Here is a 22,629-nt window from a genome sequence, read left to right as displayed (position 1 = left end):
TCATTAAAAGTAGTTTGCCGTTGGAATTGGTTTGAGCATTACTCCAGGCTCGGTGTTTGGCGTTAAAATCACCGATTATGAAAAATTTCGACCGATTTCTTGTAAGTTTTTGTAAGTCTCCTTTCAAGAAATTAATTTGCTCGCCAGTGCACTGAAAAGGCAAATAGGCTGCAGCAATAAAAATGATACCAAGATCAGTTTCAACTTCGATACCCAAACTCTCGATCACCTTGGTGTCAAAAGACGACGTAACGGAATGCTTGATTCTGCGATTAACCGATATTGCGATTCCTCCGCCGAATCCAACAATTCGATCAAATCGATGAATAACAAAATTAGAGTTACTCTTCAATTTAATATTTGGTTTTAAAAAAAATTCGGTCACAACGGCTATATGCACATTATGTATCCTCAAGAAATTAAAAAATTCGTCTTCGCACGTTTTTAATGAACGAGCATTCCAATTTAATAAATTTAAATGATTATTTAAAGTCATTGTTAAACTTTAATTTCATAACAATTTTGTTAGCAAATTCCCACCCCGCTTGAAAAGCTTCAAACATGGAGGTAGAATTTAACATCATAGGTAACATAGAGTTTTGCAGATATTTTAATTTTTCTTCCTAGATCCATTGGACTAAAAGAAGCGTTGGGTGCAAACGAGTTTGTGGGCGTGGTAACTGTAGCCATTATTTTGGCCATGTTACCTGCCACTGAAGCATAAGATGACACACCATTGTAGGATAGTGTGACGGAGGTAGAACAAGTTGTTAATCTATTTTGAATCGGATTAACACGTTTGGACGTGTTTTCTTGAAGTGTACCTGAAGAATTAGGTACATTTTTTATTTGTTGTTTTTGTTGTCTAGAACGAGAATTTATAATTTTTTCTCGAACAGGACAACTCCAGAAATTCGATTTATGATTTTCGCTACAATTAGCGCATTTGAAACATTTTGTGGTTTTTTTACCGGACAAGTATCTTTCGTGTGCGATTTATCACCACAGATCATACATTTGGAATCCAAATGACAATTTTTTGTGCCGTGCCCAAAGCCTTGGCATCTACGACACTGGGTCAGATTTTGAATTCTGCCCTGCGTCTATAATGTTCCCACTTTACTCGCACGTGGAACATAAAACGCTTTTTAAAATACTTTCAAATTATTAACCTCATTACGGTTAAAATGAATTAAATAAAGCTCCTGGATAATTTCAGAGTGTACCGGCGTGTTATCGCCGCTAGCCTTTCTCTTCATAAGAATAACTTGTGAAGGAGAAAAGCCAAGTAAATTTTTCAATTCGTTGGATATTTCATCCAAACTGGTAGCCCTTTCAAGACATGACCTTGAATGGTCTATCTGTCTTAAAATCATATAACTTCTCCGTAAGATACTGGAGTAGTCGTTTGTGGCCAATCAATTCCTCCGCTGTAACTCGACATTCTCCTCTTCGGCCAATCTGAAAAGAGACTTTCACGTCCGGAAGGAACGTCGAAAGCTCAGTTCGAAAGGCTTTGTAGTCGGAGATCATCACTGTTATAGGCGGAGGTGATTGCGTTTTCTTCTCATTGGCATTATGCGCAATGCGAGGAAATTTAGAAATTTCATCAGCTTCACATTCGGATAAAACATCGAATGAGTTGCTGCAGTCAATTGAATTTTCAGGTGGAGAAGATACCCTTTTCCGTTTAGCTTTAATTTTTGGCACACGGCCTTTCTGGGAGGACCCAGGCATGTTGGAAGAATTAAATATTTCTTTAAGCTGAATTGTTCTTGAAAAATGTTTTAGTCTTGAAAAAGACTGATTGAGTAAAAAAAGTAGGTAGTCTTGAAAAAGACTAATTGCTGAAAAAATATAGGTAGTCTTGAGAAAGACTGATCGAGCGAAAATATAGGTAGCCTTGAGAAAGACTGTTGCTGTTGGAAAACTCTAGGTAAACCAGGAGCTATCAAGATTTGTGACCGGTTCGAATGAAGGTTCAAGCCGGTATTTAGGTACTCACCACTGATATTTATAGCCGTGCTATCACAATCTCCTGCTGTTCCGTAGCCACAATCTCCTGCTTTTCCGTAGCCGTCGGTGCCTCCACTGTTATTGCAACCACACGTCTCGTTGGATGAATCCTGTGATTGGCAAGAATTGTATTGCTCTGTGTATCAAAACTGCAGCTTTCGGAGTTGATTTGTCATGAGACGGGCTACCACATATGCACTCGTTGCCGTTGCTGCAGGCTTGCTATGATCAGAAGTCCGTGGAGAGGTGCTCCTGTTCGGTCACCCATAGGGGCTTTTACAGTCCATGCTTGCCTAGAACCTCCACGTTCGGCGAAGACCGGGGCACTCTTAAACTGACGCATTCTAGCCTTTCCAAAGTTTCGCTGAAGCCTCATCTTTCACCAACAAGATCTTTACCGTTTTGAGAACCATCCTTCTCTTCACGACTCTCCAGCAGTCTGTGCAGAAATTGTCGTTCTGATTCTGCACCAGGCGGAGAATTATCCCATCGGACCTGTCGATGCTGTCGGGGAAATACCAGATTTAAAGCGCATGTTTTGGAATCTACGACGCTTCAATGGCTTCCAATGAGGTACCTTTACAGGGCTTGATCGTAGATGTGCTATCTTGCATCCACTTAGCTGTATCTTTGTGTGCACAGGCGATATCTTGTTTGTATGTGCACTTCCTTAACTTGGGTCTCGTATTGCTTGAGCTCTGCTCTATGACACTATCGATCAGCGCCAGGGTACCCAACCGGAATAAGTCTAGGATCTTGCCCGAAGTGTAGGACACAACATCCTCCAACGAACCACTATTCAGTAGCTCCTCATATTTGCTTTCCGTGCAAGCTTTCTCCTCTTCCACCTCTATCGCCGCAATCTCCTCCAGTGTTCTTAATGTTTTCCGTTTTGTTCCTACGAGTCAACCCTGTCAAAGTCCCGCTTAATAGCACCCAGCCGACACCAGTCTAACGGCCAAATGTTATCAATAGACTCGTGGAGGCATGAGATAGGAAATTTGTGAGGACTATGATATCTCATTTGCTTATAATGAGAAGTTTAAGCAGATCTTTGTAACTCTCTCTCTCTCTCTCTCTCTCTCTCTCTCTCTCTCTCTCTCTCTCTCTCTCTCTCTTTCTCTAAATCAATGTGCTCGAATCCGTGCGCCTGCGGTTTTTTTGGGTAAAACAACTTTTTCTGGTGCAGTGAAAAAGCAAAAAGACTAACTACCGTGAGCCACGCACTTGCTTGCTGGTCAATAATTTTTCGTTTCCTTTCAACATCTTTTCAAAATGCTCTCCAATTTCGGCCCAAGCACAATCAACAAGACGCATTTAATAACAACAGCACAATCACATATTATAAAACAGTTTAACCTTGAGCAAGAGTAACGTTTTTCCACTACGAAGATTAACCAACATTTCTCTTATCACTTCACAGCTCAATGGATCCGGTCGCACAGAGGACCTCAAAATAGCCATTATCGGACAGAGCAACTTTGCAGCCGAAGTGATGGAAGTGCTACTCGAACACCACCACATCGTGGTGGGTGTTTTCACAATCGCTGACAAGGGCAACCGAGAGGATATCTTAGCCACAACAGCCCGCCAGTACGGTATTCCGGTGTTCAAATTCAGCGCATGGCGAAGAAAAGGAGTTCCGATTCCGGAGGTTTTGGAAAGGTACCAATCGGTGGGAGCCAATTTGAATGTTCTGCCGTTCTGTAGCCAATTCATACCGATGGAGGTGATTGACGGAGCAAAGTTCGGAAGTATTTGCTATCATCCGTCGATTCTGCCTAGACATCGAGGAGCGAGTGCTATATCGTGGACGCTGATTGAGGGGGACAGTACAGCGGGATTCTCTATTTTTTGGGCTGACGATGGGCTGGATACGGGACCGGTGCTACTACAGAGACAATGTCCTGTTTATGGTGAAGATACACTGGATTCGTTGTACAAAAGATTCCTCTATCCAGAAGGTGTGACGGCTATGGCCGAGGCAGTGGATATGATCGCTGAAGGAACGGCACCTAAAATACCACAAACCGAGATCGGTGCCACCTATGATCCGGCTTTGTTCCGGGAAGAAAACCAATATATCAACTTGAATCAATCGGCGGATCGGATCTTTAACTTCATCAGAGGACTGGATTCGGTCCCTGGTGCGTTGGCAGTAATTGAAGGAGATGATGGCATTGAGACTCCCGTTCGATTGTATGGCGCATCACTGTGTGGTCCTGTGGTGCTGGATAATGCGAAACCACTTCGTTTCAAGGGAGCTTCGGGTCAAGCATTCGTTGATCGAGAGGGGATATTTCTGAAAGGAACTGACGGTCGATTAGTCAAGGTTAAGCGATTGAAGAAAGGTAGTAAGATGATACAGGCCGGCCAATGGTTTGCACAAGCAGGGAAGAAAGTGGTTCCACTGGAACTGGACGAACGGGAACTTGAAATGGAATGTCTTCTGCGAAATATCTGGAAAGCTATTTTGAAAGTGGAAATCGAGCCTGATACTGACTTTTTTGCGTGTGGGGCCGGCTCAATGGACGTGGTTCGATTGGTAGAAGAGGTCAAAGATGCTCTTGAAGTTCCTCTGGAGAATGAACACGTTTTCATGGCTCCTACTTACGCGGAATTCTTGAATGAAATCGTCACAAAATCTCGAAGTGGCTCTAGCGATGCAGGTGTCGGACTCGTATACGATGCTGTAGTGATACGCGAGAACAAGAAGGTCATTTCCGTCCCTACTCAAATGTTCGTCAACGGACAGTTCATTGACGCGGAGAACAAGAAAACGCTAGATATAGTAAACCCAACGACGGAACAAATCATCTGCAAAGTAGCAGCAGCCTCCCGAAGTGACGTGGATTATGCAGTCAATTGCGCCTACGAAGCATTCAAGGGTTCATGGAGTCAGATATCAGCTAGAGAAAGAGGCCAACTCATGTACAATTTAGCGGATATGATGGAACAACACAAAGAAGAGTTAGCGACTGTCGAATCGGTGGATTCGGGAGCAGTCTATACGCTAGCATTGAAGACCCACGTTGGCATGTCGATTGATGCATGGCGTTACTACGCTGGATGGGCTGATAAAATTGAAGGTTCAACGATCCCGGTGAATCCTGCCAAACCAAACCATGTACTAACTTTCACCAAGAGGGAGCCAATAGGCGTCTGCGGATTGATCACTCCCTGGAATTATCCACTGATGATGCTGTCGTGGAAGATGGCTGCTTGCATAGCCGCTGGAAATACTGTAGTTATCAAACCTGCCCAAGTATGTCCGCTAACGGCGCTGAAGTTTGCGGAACTAACCGTTAAGGCTGGGTTTCCTCCGGGAGTTATCAATGTAGTCACAGGAAGTGGATCGCTGGCGGGTCAAGCGATTTCCGAACATCCTCTGATACGGAAGCTTGGTTTCACCGGATCAACACCGATCGGAAAGAAGATCATGGCATCCTGCGCAGAATCCAACATCAAGAAGTGCTCGATGGAACTGGGTGGAAAAAGTCCTTTGATTATATTTGCTGACTGCGACCTGGACAAGGCGGTTCGACTTGGAATGTCCTCGGTGTTTTTCAACAAAGGTGAAAACTGCATAGCTGCTGGACGGCTATTCGTGGAAGATGTGATTCATGACGAATTTGTGCGGAAGGTTGTGAAAAATATTAAAACCATGACGATTGGGGATCCGCTGAATCGGGGAACGGCACATGGACCTCAAAATCATAAGGCACACCTGGATAAGTTGGTGGAGTATTGTGAGATTGGAGTCAAAGAAGGTGCCAAGTTGGTTGTTGGCGGCAAACGAGTGCCGAACAGAAAAGGCTACTTCTTCGAACCGACCGTGTTCACTGACGTGGAAGATCGTATGTTCATCGCTCAGGAGGAATCGTTCGGTCCGGTAATGGTCATTTCCAAGTTCCACAGTAGTGATTTCGACGCCTTGGTTCAAAGGGCCAACAATACGGAGTATGGCTTAGCTAGCGGAGTGTTTACCAAAGATATCCGGAAGGCTTTGCTGTTTGCGGAGAGAGTAGAAGCTGGAACAGTATTCGTGAATACGTACAATAAGACCGACGTTGCTGCTCCTTTCGGAGGTTTCAAACAGAGCGGATTCGGGAAAGATTTAGGTAAGCTTTAGAATTTACAAACTTGATCAAATCTAACTGCCATTTTATATTTTCAGGGAAAGAAGCTTTGAATGAATATCTCAAAACTAAATGCGTAACAGTGGAGTACTAAAACGCTTCCTGGAGATTGTGTTATCTATACCAAATATTTATAGTGGATTTAGGTATATATAAGAAACGCGTGCATTTACTACCATATTTAAGACACTACTTACTGTAAGTTAAGAGAAATTACAAATCAGTTCGCATAAAAGTTTCCTAATCGGTTGTTTCTTGTTTGGTATCGCCAGTACAATCCTCAATAAAACCAACAGGTTTCGACTCCGCGTCTTCCGCATCCAACTCATTTGGGATTGAATCTTGAAGTTCCGTTACTTTTGTTTCAGCATCATTAGTTTCCTCCCAAGCCACACATTTGTCCAATCCCTCCGAAGAGCACTCTTTAACATTTTCGTCGACTTCGATTAGTTCCATTTCGTTTGCACATGTCTCTCCTCCAATGGTAGCGACACTCGCCTTGCGACTCAACTCAAGATACTCATCAAACATCTGATTCGATAAACACCGCTCCAGTTTCCGACATACTTTGTCCAGGTTAGCAACTGTTTCGGTCTCATTCTGTTTCTTACAGTGACATTGGATGAATTGTCGGAACTTTTGTATTATTGGATGGGAATCCAGATTTATGTTCTTCCGGAAATCATCAATATTTTCATACCTTTTCCAATACTGATCAACGTCACTGTTCCAGCAGTTAACAACCGACGAATCATCCGAAAGTTCATCAGCAGCTTCCGTAACTATATTGTAGATCTCATCATCCGTCAGTTGATCTATTTCTTCTTGAATCTCTATGAATTTTCGAAATAGTGGGTCCTGGGTGTATTCATTATCCATATTGGGCGCGAATTCCGGTTCCATAAACGGTATTTGCTTTGGAGCTACCAGGAGTTCCAAAAGATTATGATCCGGTCTAATCATCGAAGTCTGCTCTTCATCAGAATAATCGTTCAAGACAGATTCGAATGAGTTATTTGATTCTGATGTCGAATCATTGACGGATTGATCCTTGACTTCAGAAGTCATTTTTTCAATAACTTGCTGGGCAACTATTGTTTCGATCTGAGATATTTCACGTTCCATTGTGAATTTGATTTCATTTTTTGCGTCATCATTTTCTAAATTCTTTTGTGGGATACTTTCATCCGAGTGACAAGCCTTTGTGTCTTCGCCAATACTCTGAATAAGATCATCGACTTCTCGAAGTTTCTCGCCAATCAACCCGTAATCATCCATAATGTTAGCCAACTGTTCATGGATTTGATCAATCCGTGCATTGTAACGATCCTTCTGGGCAGTTACTCTATCAATCAAACTCTGAAGCTTGTCCTGATCCTTTCGGAACGTTTCCAGTCTGTAATCGCTGAAGTTATATTCTTTTCCTCCGATGGAGAAACTTTGCCGTTCCAGATCCATATCAACAGAAGTTTGCTGCTTGAGCAACCGATCAATGAGTTTTTCCTTTGATTCCGCCACTTCCATTCTGGCTTGCGAAATTTTTGCCTCATTAGAATTTTTCTCCATCGACTTGAAAACACCGTCATAGACGCGGGGCTCTGTACGATCGGATTCCGGTCGATCTAGTTGTAGACCCTTTTCTTTCTCTTCCGGCTTAGGATCCAATATATTCACAGAACGGAAGAACTTTTTATACCCATCGATGTAATCGGCAATCGATTTTTCCTTTTCCAAAGATTGCGGGAATCGATCCATTTGATCTTCCTCCTCGGAATCAGTACTAGAATTAGACAAATCTGACCGGTAGTTTATAGCCAACTTGTCGTGCTTCTTGGGGACGATTTTGTCGTACATATCGGAATCCGTATCCGAATCGCTGTTGCTTTTACATTCAATGTCATCGTTTCTTACGCTGACCGGTTCTGACTCAGAATTGTCATCGTTCTCGGAGGAGAAAATTTCGCTTCTGTTGCCTTCGGTTGAAGAGATTTGAGGCTCAACATGACCAATCAGCTCCCCCTTTGTAGACTCTAAGGTGATCAAGATTTGTTCATTGTTTTCGATCACTATATTAAGAGTGTCATCTTCCAATTCTGTTTCGTCCGTTTTATTGATTAAATTATTGGATAGTTCCGTTTCATGTAGGTCACCTTTAGAATCCTTATTCAAACCTACGCCTACCGTAGTTTGTTCTTGAACCAACAGCTGCTGTTCAATCGAAGGCATTACTTCATGTTCGAGTTTACACGGGGAGATAAATGGCTCTTCTGCATTCAAAGATTGTGGTGGCTTTACCAACTCCACGATATGCTTGTTTTCTACCTCAGATATATCGAGGCTATTCTCTTTTTGGTCTGCACCATCGGTATCATCTTCGGAAGGAATTTCCTCAATCAACTTCTTCTTGGGCTGTGAATATGCGATAACCTGTGGAGGTTGTTCGTTTTGTATGTCTTCATTTTCTTCCTCATCTGTAGATGCTATCTCCCCGTGAGTGACAATCAGATCTTTATTCGGGGCAAACCGTCGGAAAATATCTGTTGAGCTTCCGACACTGGGTGTATCGCAGATTAGACGGTCCACTTCGTCCCATGCTTGCTCATTGCTTTTTTCGTTTATCTCTAGCAGATCTGCGGCGCCTTGGTCGATTTTAGCAGGATCGTTCTCGTTCTCTTCTTCGTCGCTGCTTGTTTTCAACTGAAAATAGTTATTTGTTTAAAAAAAAATCATCTAAATTTATAATGAATAACATACCAACTCTGGCTCTCCATCGCCACGATGACGTAAACGAAGTGTAGCTGCAGAATATAAAATATATATCAGATAGGCAAAAATTAAATGCAATCACATTCTAAATGTAATAATGAGGATCGCTTCATAGCCTTGGTTAACGATAAGTTAACGAGCAGCGGAAAGAATCCGTTTACCATCTTGTATGTCGTTTAATGGAGTTTTAGGCACAGACACTAAAGAAATTTGCCAACTGTTCTCCGACAAATTTTTCAAGCGTTTTTTCCAACGAGCGCCTGTCACCACAACAAGTCGCTGCCGCCGTCAACTTAACTCGTTCTCTAGGACGAATCATCAACCGTATTTGTGTCGATAATGCTGCCATTCTTGCAGCAAATGCCAAACTGAAAGCATCTTGTTCCCCGGGTCTAGATGGTGTTCCCTCGATTTTTGTAAAAAAGTGCATCAGCGGGCTTCTTGAACCACTTCGGCGAGTCTTCGAGCTATCACTCACTACTGGTACATTCCCTTCCTGCTGGAAAGCAGCGCACATGTTTCCAGTTCATAAAAAAGGAAACAAATCGAACATTGACAATTATCGGGGAATCTAGTGTTTGAGTGCTGTATCAAAACTGTTCGAGCTGGTTGTGTTAGATCCTATTTTCTTTCACTGCAATCACTACATGGCAGATGACCAACACGGTTTCATGCCTAAACGATCGACAACGATAAACCTGCTCTCGTTCACAACATATGTAATGGATGGATTCGGCGACGGATTGCAAACCGATGCTATTTACATGGATCTATCTGCGGCCTTTGACAAAATCAACCATGATATCGCAATTGCGAAGCTGGACAAACTCGGCATTCATGGACAACTTCTGCGCTGGTTTCGTTCCTACCTCGATGGAAGGCAACTTCAAATCAGCACTAAGGACTGTCTATCTGCACCATTCTTCGCTACATCCGGCATACCACAAGGAAGCCATCTCGGTCCAGTAAAATTCCCCCTATACTTTAATGACGTCAATTTCACATTACAAGGACCCCGCCTTTCTTTCGTCGACGACATGAAATTTTTTCAACAAATACGGGATAAAACCGATACCGAGCTTCTTCAGTGGGAACTGAACAGCTTTAGTACGTGGTGTGATCTAAACAGAATGGTTTTAAACCCGAGCAAATGCTCAATCGTTACGTTCCCGCGGAAACGCCATCCGTGATCAAACGCGTATACCACATTGAGACGAGCTTTTCGACTGGGGATTGAACCCCATTTCTATAGGCACTAAATCGTCAATTTAAATAGTCGACAATCAAACGAAAGAAGAGCAGAAGGGTGAGTGTGTTATCGAAAGTTTATTTTTTCTTTTGCTGTATCGATAAAAAAGGAAAGGTTATTTTAAACGGCTCTATATTAACATTGACAGCCATTAAGGTGCTTCTGAACTAGCTCTATTTTGGCACACTAAGTGTGCTTTAATGATCTCTATAGAACTATGAAGCCGTAAAGCATATGTTTTGTATGAAAATCTAGAACATATCTAAAGCCATTTCTTTTTTCCTTTTTTTATTTCGACTATGTTAGTCACATTTTCTTTTTTACGTTTTAACGACATTCAATTAGCTAGAGATTACTGGGTAGGGAAAGTTATGAAACTTAGAGCCATAGTACTCAAGTGAGAGCAAGGATGTGAAGTAAACAGATCGGAAAGCTAGAAGTGGCAGGGTCATTAGAACAGGCTTAATATCATGCGGGCTTAATTTTTGCCTTCTGATAATGAGGGTCGAGCTTAAGCAGAATAACTACGAATCACCCGAGTTCACTATCATGTGTCCTGATAAAGGTAGACGTATCTATCTTTACCGTGACAACCGGTTGTCACGGTAAAGATAGATACGTCACCGTTTTTTCTCAACACAATGAACTTTTAGAAGAAAATTCCTTGAACGTGCTATAAAAATACAACAAATAGGTATCCATTTTAAACACCGGTTAATTAAGGTCAGTCTACCTTCTCATCTCGCCCAGAGTAGAAACTAAAAATCGTTCCGCTATAGATGCACGGCAAAATCCAACTTTTTCATACGTAACCATTTTATGCGGATCAACCTAAAATGGGACGTTTCATCAGACAATACTGATTATGCAACCATGGTAGATTCCTATGCGCGAATTCTACAAAAAGACACTGCACCACGGAAAACTTTGTGCAAAACCAGCTAAGAACAGCCCACCTATTATAACCGTAAACAGCACACCGTTATCTTATGCCAAATCACAAACGGCTACAAAACCAATATCTATGGATCTGACACGAACAAATATTCACTCAAAAACAATCACGACCAGTGTATCTAAGCCAACAACCGGCACCACCAGCAAAGAAGCGAACGTAGAAGAGGACGGATGCGTTTGTCCCTAGGCTCGCATTTTTGTTGGACGCTCTGTTGCTTTCTTCGAAAATACTTTGAATTAGCTTCTCAATATTTTGTAGTGTATTCCATCAATTCAAGCAATAAAACTCGTTTTTTAACTTGTACACAAAGTAGGCAAATCCTTCAAAAACGTTTTTTTTAACAAATGTCAACTATCAAATAAAGTTTGCATTTTTTATACTTTTATCATACAAAAATTTAATAAAGCGAATGATCATAAAGAAATTACTACAGTGGAGACCCAATTTTATCAGCCCACGATTTTATCTACCCCCGATTTTATCTACTCACGATTTTATCAGCTTTTTGACCCGACTTTATCAGCTTCATATGAAAATTGATATTTGGTAGTTTGATGGGCTCTAGCAGACGAACCAAGTTGAATTCGAGTAAATCCTTTCTTGGGCATATATTTCTTATCTTAGAGATCCGAAAAATGCAAAAATAAAAAACGTCAATTTTTTTTTTAAATTTTGCGCTGTCAGACCCCGTTAAGGGAAACTTAAAGAAAATAATCAGAAAAGGTTGCGAGGCTATATCTAAGAACCAAATATTTTAAGAGCTTCGGTTTATTAAAATGACTTAAAAATATGTGTCCCGATTTTATCAATGTCCCTATTTTATCAGCTTAAAATTCGCCAAGGAGCTGATAAAAACGAGTCTTCACTCCTTCTTCCTTCTTCCGGGTCAAAACGCGGATCCCCAAATACGACCCGGGCCCCAGGGCAATTGCCCTGACTGCCTCCCCCTCTCATCGGGCCTGTTTATGCAAGGCAAAATAATAGATAACGGTATACTGAAGCGGGACAAAACTAGACTGGTTCGGGTTATATAAACCGATCTCCTCTGTCTAACAGCAGGGTAGAAAAGCAAACGTATCTCATCATTACATATCTACCAGCGCCGTCAAAAAATATTTCTTCACATTCATTCTTCACCATCGTCTGGAAACGGACACATGATCATTGTTGCATCGGTTTCAACCAGTTCTTAGATTGAAAGTAGAAAATACATGTTCTTATTGAAATACTGTAATTTAGGCAGTCCGAATGGAAACATTGCAAATGTTCTTTTCGGGACAAATCAGCTCTGCATCTGTTATACGTTTTAATGATATGCTATCTTTAGCAGCCTTATTCACTATTGCACATCAAGTTATAATATAATCGTAACTATCGACTAATTTATTTTTTCATTTTTTGCCGCATCGATTCCAAAAAAAATGATCTAATTCCTTTTCAATTGGCTCGTTAGAGAAAATGCTTGACAGCATCGAAATGGTAGCAATAGTGTCAACAACTAAGCGAAACTATGGGTAGATGACCATGGGATGTAATTTTATGCAACAAGCTTTCACACTGTAACAAACGAACAACTATGAATGGTCAATTATGTCGATATATTCATTCTTTTGTTGAACATAAATTGAAAGAAAATGAGCATAAAAAACGTACTATTTTTTTTATTTCGTTTATGTAACACGGCTCATAGTGGTAGCTTAACGGAGCCGTGGATCTTTTATGTGTTTACAATATGTAAAAAATAAAAATAAAACCAAATATTATTGATTGTTCGTTGGATCTCGTGCGCGCAGTATTTTATTGCGAGCAGAGCTTCTTTCGCGGCTCGTCTACTGCGTCATGGGGACCATTAAATTCTCTCCTGTCCTCCATATCAAGGTCATGGTTAAAAGTGCCTTGGTGCTCGCTACCAGATGTTCTTTCCTGCTTCTTGCACTTACGGGTGCCCAATGTAAATCCTTCGTCATTGTTATTATCTTCTTCACCGATGTTGCTTACAGTGGTTTTTGGGGTGCTGGATGCTGCTTTGGCAGTTGTCAATATGGACTGAACAGCTGCCATAAATTTGGCAACCGTTTTTGGCAAGGTGCTTTGAGTTATAAGGTGATTCGTCTTTGGCAGTTACTAAGTGAGGAGTGAGGTAAGCGTGCAACATACTGCGGGGAAGAAAAATGACATCGAACAACTTTGTTTAAATAGTAAACAATGTTGTTAGCTGTTTTTTCTAAAACCAACATGGCTGATCGGTGTTTTTGAGGATTGTATCACCTGAGAATAAAAACTCCTTGGTTTTTGGTTCAGGTATTGGTATTGAAAATTCTTTTTTTGGGTTTGCTTGCCGTGGATGCGTTGGCAATCGGTAGAGATGCACTCTCCTCTGCATCTTCCGCGCAAGGTTGTCCGTGGTGCGCTGCCTGATTACAATACTTGCACGTAAGAGTTTGCCCATCATGGGTGCATAACGTAGCTTGATTAATAGTAGCTTCGTGGGTTTTTGAGTTTTATAGTCAAGTGGGAGGGGATAGGTCTTTCGATGCGCATTTTCACCACAAGAACACCGTTAGGTGTACCCAGGAAGACATTTCTCCACGTATCACATGTAACGGATTCTACTTCTCCGTATTGCGACATGTATTTTGCGATTAGATCAGGAGGGGTACGTGGTGATAGGTCATGTAGCTTTACATCTACATAGTCTTTTTCTATATACACGGGAATCTTAATTCCAACTTTATCACTTTCAGCCACGTGCTTCAAGTTGTTCTGCAAAACGAAACGTTCGACTTGGGATAACGTGTTGAATGATATGAGTACTACTTCCGAAGATGATGATATCGTACACTGATAGAATATATTCGTAAATCGCTATGCATTAGTTTCGTACAGATAATTTTCATAATATATACGAATTTTTCGTACATACAATGAATCGTTGGTAGTTCTATTGAAACACATTTATTTAAACGACTTTCGTTGGCTTATTACGAAAAAGCTTCGTTCGGCAAACGAATTGTTCGCTGCTATATACGAATATCTTCATAATATTTACGAGCACCATTCGTCGAACCGTCAACGTCAAAAGAGCTTCAATAGAGGTAGAATATGGAGTCATTGGTGCTATATGTCAGATGATTGTTGATGTTCACGACGGTCTCGATCTGGCTATTTAGTAGCCGTATCCGTGTACACCGGTTTCAGGATGATTTTCTAAATCTCTTCCGCTTCTAGTTGATCCAGAATCCGGAGCAGTACGGATTCAGTTGAGCCATCGCTCGATGGTTTTGCATGAATAATTTTGAGTTTTTCTCTGCCGGAGCAATGTAAAAGAATATGCTATTAAATACGAAAACTTCTCTTAGATGAACGAAATGAATTCGTGCGACCAACGAAATTGTTCGTAATATACATAGACGTTTATTAAAATAAACAAATTTTTTTGTTTCATTCTCAAAAATTAATGTCGTTTTCAACGACAGCATTCGTGCAATGTACACTAAATAAGTAAAATTCACGAAAACTTTCGTTCATCAAGCGACCATTTCTTCATATCACAATAAAATCGATTTTGCTAGATCTGGTTTTTAACTAAAAAAATCGGTGTTGTCAAACATCGATCCCAAAAGATCGAATGAAAAAATAAGAAAACTTTTCTAAGATGAACGAAATGAATTCGTGCGACCAACGAAGTCGTTCGTAATATACACAAACATTTATTGAAATAAACGAATGATTTCATTTCATTCACGAAAAATAATGTCGTTATCAACGATAACATTCGTGCCATGTACACTTGATAAGTAAAAGTTAATATAACTTTTGTTCATCAAGCGTCCATTTCTTCACACCACAATCTTTTTAGTACTCAATAATAATGAGCAGGTTGAAATAGAATCGAATTTGCCAGATCGATCTTTTTAATTAATAAAAAATCGGTGCTGTCAAACATTGATCCTAAAACATCGAATGCGACAAACGAAATCGTTTGTAATATACATCAATGTTTACTAAAATACACGAAACATTTCGTTTCGTTCACGAAAAATAATGTCGTTATCAACGATTACATTCGTGCAATGTAACCTAAATAAGTAAAATTCACGAAAATTTTCGTTCATCAAGCGGCCATTTCTTCGTACCACAGTAAATTCAATTTGGCCACATCGATTTTTTTAAATAAAAAAAAATCGATGTTGTCAAACATCGATCCCAAATGATTGACTGAAAACAATAAGAGGCTAATAATACGAACACTTTAGTAAGATGTACAAAATGAATTCGTGCGACCAACGAAATCGTTTGTTATTTACACAACTGTTTATTAGAATAAACGAAACATTCCGTTTCATTCCCGAAAAATAATGCCGTTTTCAATAATAACATTCATGTAATGTACGCTAAATATGTAAAATTTACGAAAACTTTCGTTCATCAAGCGGCCATTACTTCGCACCACAATCTTTTTAGTCCTCAATAGAAGGGAGTAGGTTGAATTAAAATCGATTTTGCCAGATCGATCCTTTTAGTTAATTGAAAAAATCGTTGTTGTCAAACATCGATCCTAAAATATCGATTGAAAAAATAATATGCTAATGAATACGAAAACTTTCCTAAGATGAAAGAAACGAAATCGTTCATCATATACATAAACATTTATTAAAATACACGAAACATTTCGTTTCGTTCACGAAAAATAATGTCGTTATCAACGATTACATTCGTGCAATGTAAACTAAATAAGTAAAATTTACGAAAACTTTCGTTCATCAAGCGACCATTTCTTCGTACCACAATAAAATCGATTTGGCCACATCGATTTTTTTAAATAAAAAAAATCTATGTTGTCAAACATCGATCCCAAAAGATCGACTGAAGACAATAAGAGGATAATAAATACGAACACTTTTCTAAGATAAACGAAATGAATTCGTGCGACCAACGAAATCGTTCATAATATACACACACGTTTATTAAAGTAAACAAAACAGTTCGTTTCATTCACGAAAAATAATGTCGTTATCAACGATAACATTTGTGCAGTATACATTAAACGTGTAAAATTTACGAAAGATTTCGTTCACCAAGCGGCCATTCTTGTTCATGAAATGAACGAAACCTACTATTTAGAATGCACGAAAATTCTTCGTTGCAGAAAACGACGAATGAATTCGTGTATTGTATGATCGATTTCATTATATTTACGAATTTATATTATCAGTGTAGATACATAACCTCCTTGAGCTTAAGCTGCCTCTTCACCTTCAGCAGGTATTCCACTTCACGAAAACTCAATTTTATTGAACAGAATTTAAAGTCAACGACCGCTGTGTTAGGTCGGAGCAGAGATTGTTCTTCAACTTTACTCATGATGGCAAGAATAAATTAAAAGTTCCCTTTGTTCTCGAGACAATACACACTAAATCGAGAGGTTGCTAGTTGTTCTTCGTTTGGTTCGATTGTATGTCTGACTTGGGCAGAAGTAGAAAGTGCACTGACCCAAAACGTACTATTAATGCGTTGGTTCATGCATGTGCAAAATAATCTTTCAATACTTGTGCCTCAAAAGATTCAATATTGAATTTTGACCACGATGCAACAAAAAGCACACAGTGCACACTAACTGTTTCAAATCCCTTGATGTTGCCGATTTGAATGTAAACAAAAGTTCACTTTCACAAAATTTTAAGACGGCAGATTTCGATTCTTAGATCGTTTGGCTGGTGTCTGGTGCAATGAAATGCTTCCTTTGGGTATTGCAAAAGGATCAAGGTGAGTTGAGCACTATCTTTTTGGTAGAGGCTTAGATAAACTATCCAGAAAGCTGCAGCGTCAGAAAATGCCGTGGTGTTTCAATCTGTACTAGGCCTCTGGTTTTCTAGACAGGATATCTTTGCTATGAATGAATACAATAAATTCACATTCATTCTAAAATATTCTCTATGCTTTATTTTAGGTATTGAAGCGATTTGAATGCGGACCGCGCAGTATGTATCACGGAATTTTTTTTTATATGTTATTTTCTATTTGATTATATTGTTTTGTTTGCATTTCATTTCTAATTTAGTATATTGGGTGTTCAGCCATAAGTGGATGAAAACATCCCTATTGTTTACATGATTCAGTTAATTATTATTAAGTTATAATATGCTTACGCAGTTAAGTATTTTTTTCACTAGGATGTTTTAAACCTACTTGTCTTCTGAATAAGGAATCTTATAAACTAACTTATAAACTATAAAGAGAGCTAATCGTTGCAATTGAAGATTGCAACGATTTTTGTCGGAAGTTGCTTATAATACTGTTCGTCATAATTTCTTATGTTTCTATGTTTGCGAGTCTGTGCAACTCATTTGTGCTTAACCAGGGAGGACGCTTTAAAATCATTTTCAGAATTTTATTCTGAATCCTTTGAAGCGTTTTCTTCCTAGTAACACAACAGCTTGCCCAGATTGGCACTGCATATAGCATTGCCGTTCTAAATATTTGTTTATAAATTAATAGTTTCTTCTTTAGGCAGAGCCTAGAATTCCTGTTTATAAGAGGGTATACACATTTTATATATTTGTTGCATTTTGTTTGGATTCCTTCAATGTGATCCTTAAAAGTGAGTTTTTTATCGTAAATCAAACCCAAGTATTTAACTTTATCTGACCACGTTAAATTCAAACCATTAAATTTAATATTATGGTTATTACTTGGTTTAAGAGAAGAAGCTCTTGGCTTATGCGGAAACACAATCAATTATGGTTTTGCCGCATTAGTGGAAATTTTTTTCAGGTAATCATTGAAAATATTTAAGCTTCGTTGCAGTCGACTGCAGATAATACGAAGACTCCTCCCAGTGGCTGAGATGCTAGTATCATCACAGGAAAGTGACTTTTTACAGCCTGTATGTAGATTTGGAAGATCAGAGGTAAAAATATTGTATAGGATTGGTGTGACGCTTGATCTTTGAGGGACGCCTGCTTATTAGATTTACAATTCTGATAAGAAATCTGTAGGGTACGATTAGTAAGATAATTTTTAATTATCTTTATTATGTAAATTGGAAAATTGAAATCCCACATTTTGGCAATTAAACCTTTGTGCCAAACACTGTCGAAAGCTTTTTCGATGCCTAGAAGAGCAACTCCAGTGGAATAGCCCTCTGAGATATTTGCCTTTATCATGTTAGTTACTCTCACAAGTTGATGAGTAGTTGAATGTCCAATACGAAATCCCAACTGCTCAGAAAGAAAAATAGAATTCTCATTGATATGTGACATCATTCTAGTTAGGATGATTTTTTTCAAATAATTTACTAATAGAAGGGAGTAAGCTAATTGGTCGATAGCTAGATGCTTCTGCTGGGTTTTTATCTGGCTTCAAAATAGGAATAATCTTGGTATTTTTCCATCTTTCAGGGAAGTATGCTAACTCAAAACAATTGTTGAATATTTTGACCAAGTATCTCATGGTGATTTCGGGAAGGTTTTTAAGAAGAATGTTGAAAATTCCATCATAACCTGAAGCTTTCATATTTTTTAACTTTTTCATGATGGATTTGATCTCATCGTAGTTTGTTTCAACAATATCGTCTAGAGACAATACTTGATTTGAACCGTTTTCATATTTTTGTAAGACTTCGGTTTCAATAGGACTCACAACGTTAAGATTAAAATTATGGACGCTTTCAAACTGCTGAGCAAGTTTTTGAGCTTTTTCTTCGTTTGTAAGAAGTATGTGGCCACCTTCCTTTAATCACGGAAAAATTCATTATATGAAGTAAGTAAATATTCTCAGTTTATGATGAAGGGGTCCGTTAAATGTATCTGATTTTTTCCTTCTTACCGAACAAGATTATAATATTTATTTTCGTGGAAATCAATTAAAGTGTCAAAATATACACTTCGTATCCAATAAAATCGAAAAAGTACGATAGACTTGTTTTACCGTGTTTTGGAATAGCGCTAGCAAGGCAGCGAGCACGAAAAACGATACCGTGATAAACTCATTCCCTCATTCTCCGGCACAGTGGAGTATTTGACCGAAAAAGCTGGCCGAAAGTCAAATTTCCAAAAACCGTTATCAAGGACATTATATTATATCATGATATTCCCTAGTAATTTCTGCATTAGATGGCAACCACGTTGCGTGTATTTACTAAAGTTTGGCAATGCTGTTGACTGTCAAAGGTAGGGGTTTTTAATACCCCAGGCTGATTTAAAGTTGCGCATGGAAGCAAAATCTTCCAAATATTATTTATTCGAACTGTGTCGACTCAAATATCCTAACACAGTTCAAGCAACATATGTAGTTCATTTCTGCACGAAAACAAATCGATTCGAAGCACTTTGAAGCACTCTGGTTCAATAAAACCATCATTTTGTTTCCCAGCTAACTAAACCTAAATCTTGCCAAGAATTACACATTATTTCGAAACGAAATATCCTTGTAAAAGTTTGAAATTAGCACGGACAATGTAATAAAACGAGGAAAAAATGTCTAAAATATCTAATTTTTCAAAAAGCTCACATTCAAAAAGGAGCAATTATACGCAAGTTTTTTTTCGCCGATCTAGTAGTATTTGGGTTAAACTTAATCAGGGCACAAGAGTTTTCACTGGGACGGATTGGGAACATGAACTTTTTCAATTTTGAGAAGTAAGAACATGGCGGATTTTTTTTCTTTGTATTTAAGTTTAATAAGACTAATATTTTTTCGAGTATATGGATCCATCTACACCAAAATATGACCCTGACCTTGGTTTATTAAAAATATAGGATATTTGAGTCGAAACAATTCGAATCACTAATGTTTGGAAAATTTTGTTTCCACGCGCAGATTTAAATCAGCCTAGAGTATTAAAAAAACCCCTACCTTGGACAGTGAACAGCGTTGCCAAACTTTAGTAAATACACGCAACGTGGTTGCCATCTAATGCAGAAATTACTAGGGAATATCATGCTATAATATAATGTCCTTGAAAATGGTTTTTGAAAATATGACTTTCGGCCTGCTTTTTCGGTCAAATACTCCTCTGTGCGGCGGATTAATTTATCCGGAGAAATAATGCATTGTATTTATCCGGATAAGTTATGTGAGTGCCAATAAGTTTTCATGTAAAAATGTAAATTTATATTGTCGAAGTGGCAGATTATTCTGCCTCATTCACTCATATAAGTGATAAATGCCAGGCCGTATGCGAAGCCGTTATTTAAAGCTACGCATAGAGTGATCCAGAGAGTGAAGCTAAAAAATGTTTGCATATCGAACAAAATCAGAATCCAGTATTGCTACGGAGGTATCAGAGGTGGATTCTAATTGTGCTCGATTGGTTAATTTATTTTAGCCCTACTCTATGCGTAACTATTCTCTATGAACTGTGGTTGTATGTAGCAAGCCCCGACCAGAAAGGATGTATCAGTAGCATCGTAGCACTAGCCTTATAATTGACCTGTACATCGGCTGCGAAATCTGTTGAATCAAAAGGTCATGTTCCGCTTCGGAGGAATGTGGCACCAAGGCTTTGGTTTTGGTATTGTTAATTTCAACAAGTTTATCATTAAAAATAACAAAATTACAATTCTGAAGAAAGTGTTCCGCTTTGATTCCACATTGTTAAAACTTATAGCGTTTTTTGTTTTTACCTGGTTCTACACCGGTGTAGTACAAAAAAGGGGATATACTGATTAAAGTCAAGTTTGAATGAGAGTTGCAGCGACTACACTGGTGTAGGGCACTGTCAAAAAACGAAAATGCCATTAGATGCAGACTCTGGTTTTGTTTTTGTTTCTTCGAATGTGAAAAATGTAATTTTGTTTTTTGTCAGGGACAAAGAAATCGTGACAGTATTACCGTTAATGCTCCGCCGAATCTTCCTTTGTTCGTCCTTTTTCCACCGTTGATGTTCCTTCCGTTCTGCTTCATAACCACCACGTTTCCTACAATATTAAAGTAAATATTCTGTCAATATGTACATCTTTAAAGATTAGTAGTACGAACCAAGCTACGGCACATGCTCGATCGCGATCGAATACTGGGCGAGAGTCGAGGTACGTTAAGGATTTCTGAAAAGAAATTCGTTCAGTAATATTCAAGGTGCAACTGAGAAAACAAAAAAAAACGGCCAACTTTGAAAACGAAAGCAGTTCTTTCACCCTTTACACAATGCATAAATCATTGTATTCAGAAATCTGTTAGAATACTACGAAATATTTTCATGAAGTTTTTGATAACTTTGAGCAAAAAAAAAGTGCTTCTTTCCTTTTCTGAGATTGCCGCTTTTCCAGGCATATTGCCACGCTGGAAATACAATGACATAACTCACGCATTCCAGAATCAGGGTCTTCCGATAGGATGGAATCTCATTCACAACTGGGTTTCCAGTCATGGTAAGAACACGTAGTTCCTTCATGTCGCCTAAGATCTAGGGAACCAAGCAAAAATGTTCATACGAAAAAGAAAGTGATATTCTGTAATACGAACCTTAACAACTGCAATATCCTCGATTCTATTGTGCGAAATATCCAGTACTGAGATGTAGTGACAGTAACGTAATTGTTCTAGACTATCCGCTGTCTTCAAATAGTTGTGCGATATGTTAAGCGTGTTAAGGACGGGAAGTATTTCTGAATTGAATTGGATAAATTAGTTCCTTAACCAGTATCTTTACGTAAGTCAGGATTGAATATTAGGTGGTAATAAGTTTCTTGCTTGAAACAGAGTTAACATTTTTCGATACGTAATGTCATCTATGCCTATACTGCCCATAATCGCAAGTCAGTCCCACGTTCTATGGGATTCCCTATCCACATGGGACTGACTTGCGATTATAGGCAGTATATTAGTTTTATAAAACTCACCGTGGCCGCAGTTTTCAATCTTGTTGATGTGATTATGCGACAAATTGAGAGTATCCAACTTTTTGCAGCTGTGTAAATTTTCTATTTTCTAGAACGACTCAAACTCATTACATATAAATAAAAAAAAGCTAGTGTTTTTCTGAATATGATAAGGAACTTACCGCGATTAAATTATTCTGCAAATATAAACACTTCAGTTCAGTTTGGGTCTCTAACCCACTGATGACCGATATTGCATTGCACTCCAACCAGAGACACTTTAAACCAACGTATTCTTCGAGCGATTCAATTGCGTTATATCCTGCGACCAAAAAAGCGGAAATAAACACCTTCTGATGCGTCATCAATATTGCTTGATCGATTACTCACCGGAATAGTGCAGATAGAGAATATCGTTCAGGTGAGGTGTAACGTAGAGTTTGTTTTTCTTGCACGAATCAACGATGGACTTTTTGGTCATTCTAAGAAAAATAAGGTTTCAGTTCCGGTCAGCGCTAAGAAGCACAAATAGAATTACCTCCTTGGCCCTAAGGTCTCCTCAATGCATTCACGAACCATTTTCAAGGTCGAAATCGATGATTTGTGCTTAATCCTTAATCCGACCGTCACGGTAAAACAAGATATTCGATATGAAAATAACAAATCTTCTGTTGCCTAGAG

General features: G+C 39.0%; 2 protein-coding genes across 2 annotated transcripts in view; one reads left to right on the top strand and one right to left on the bottom strand.

The window, feature by feature from the left end:
* The window catches only part of LOC131679171 (cytosolic 10-formyltetrahydrofolate dehydrogenase), a 26,187-nt gene extending 19,788 nt beyond the window's left edge, over positions 1–6,399 (top strand). The window contains exons 2-3 of the mRNA XM_058959807.1: positions 3,440–6,137; positions 6,194–6,399. Of these exons, the coding sequence (XP_058815790.1) occupies positions 3,440–6,137; positions 6,194–6,249 (2,754 nt within the window). The 3' untranslated portion in view covers positions 6,250–6,399. The remainder of the gene's footprint in view (positions 1–3,439; positions 6,138–6,193) is intronic.
* Positions 6,396–22,629, bottom strand: LOC131679170 (dynein axonemal assembly factor 1 homolog). Its single transcript, XM_058959806.1, has 10 exons — positions 22,487–22,629; positions 22,339–22,430; positions 22,131–22,270; positions 21,970–22,057; positions 21,593–21,735; positions 21,435–21,533; positions 21,110–21,174; positions 20,963–21,048; positions 8,910–8,953; positions 6,396–8,852 (listed from the first exon to the last, which is right to left on the bottom strand). Exons 1-10 carry the CDS (start codon positions 22,525–22,527, stop codon positions 6,396–6,398), a joined length of 3,255 nt encoding a protein of 1,084 aa, XP_058815789.1. The 5' UTR covers positions 22,528–22,629.

Source organism: Topomyia yanbarensis, chromosome 2, assembly GCF_030247195.1.
Source record: "Topomyia yanbarensis strain Yona2022 chromosome 2, ASM3024719v1, whole genome shotgun sequence".
Lineage (NCBI taxonomy): Eukaryota > Metazoa > Arthropoda > Insecta > Diptera > Culicidae > Topomyia > Topomyia yanbarensis.
This window is presented reverse-complemented; position numbering and strand designations above follow the sequence as displayed.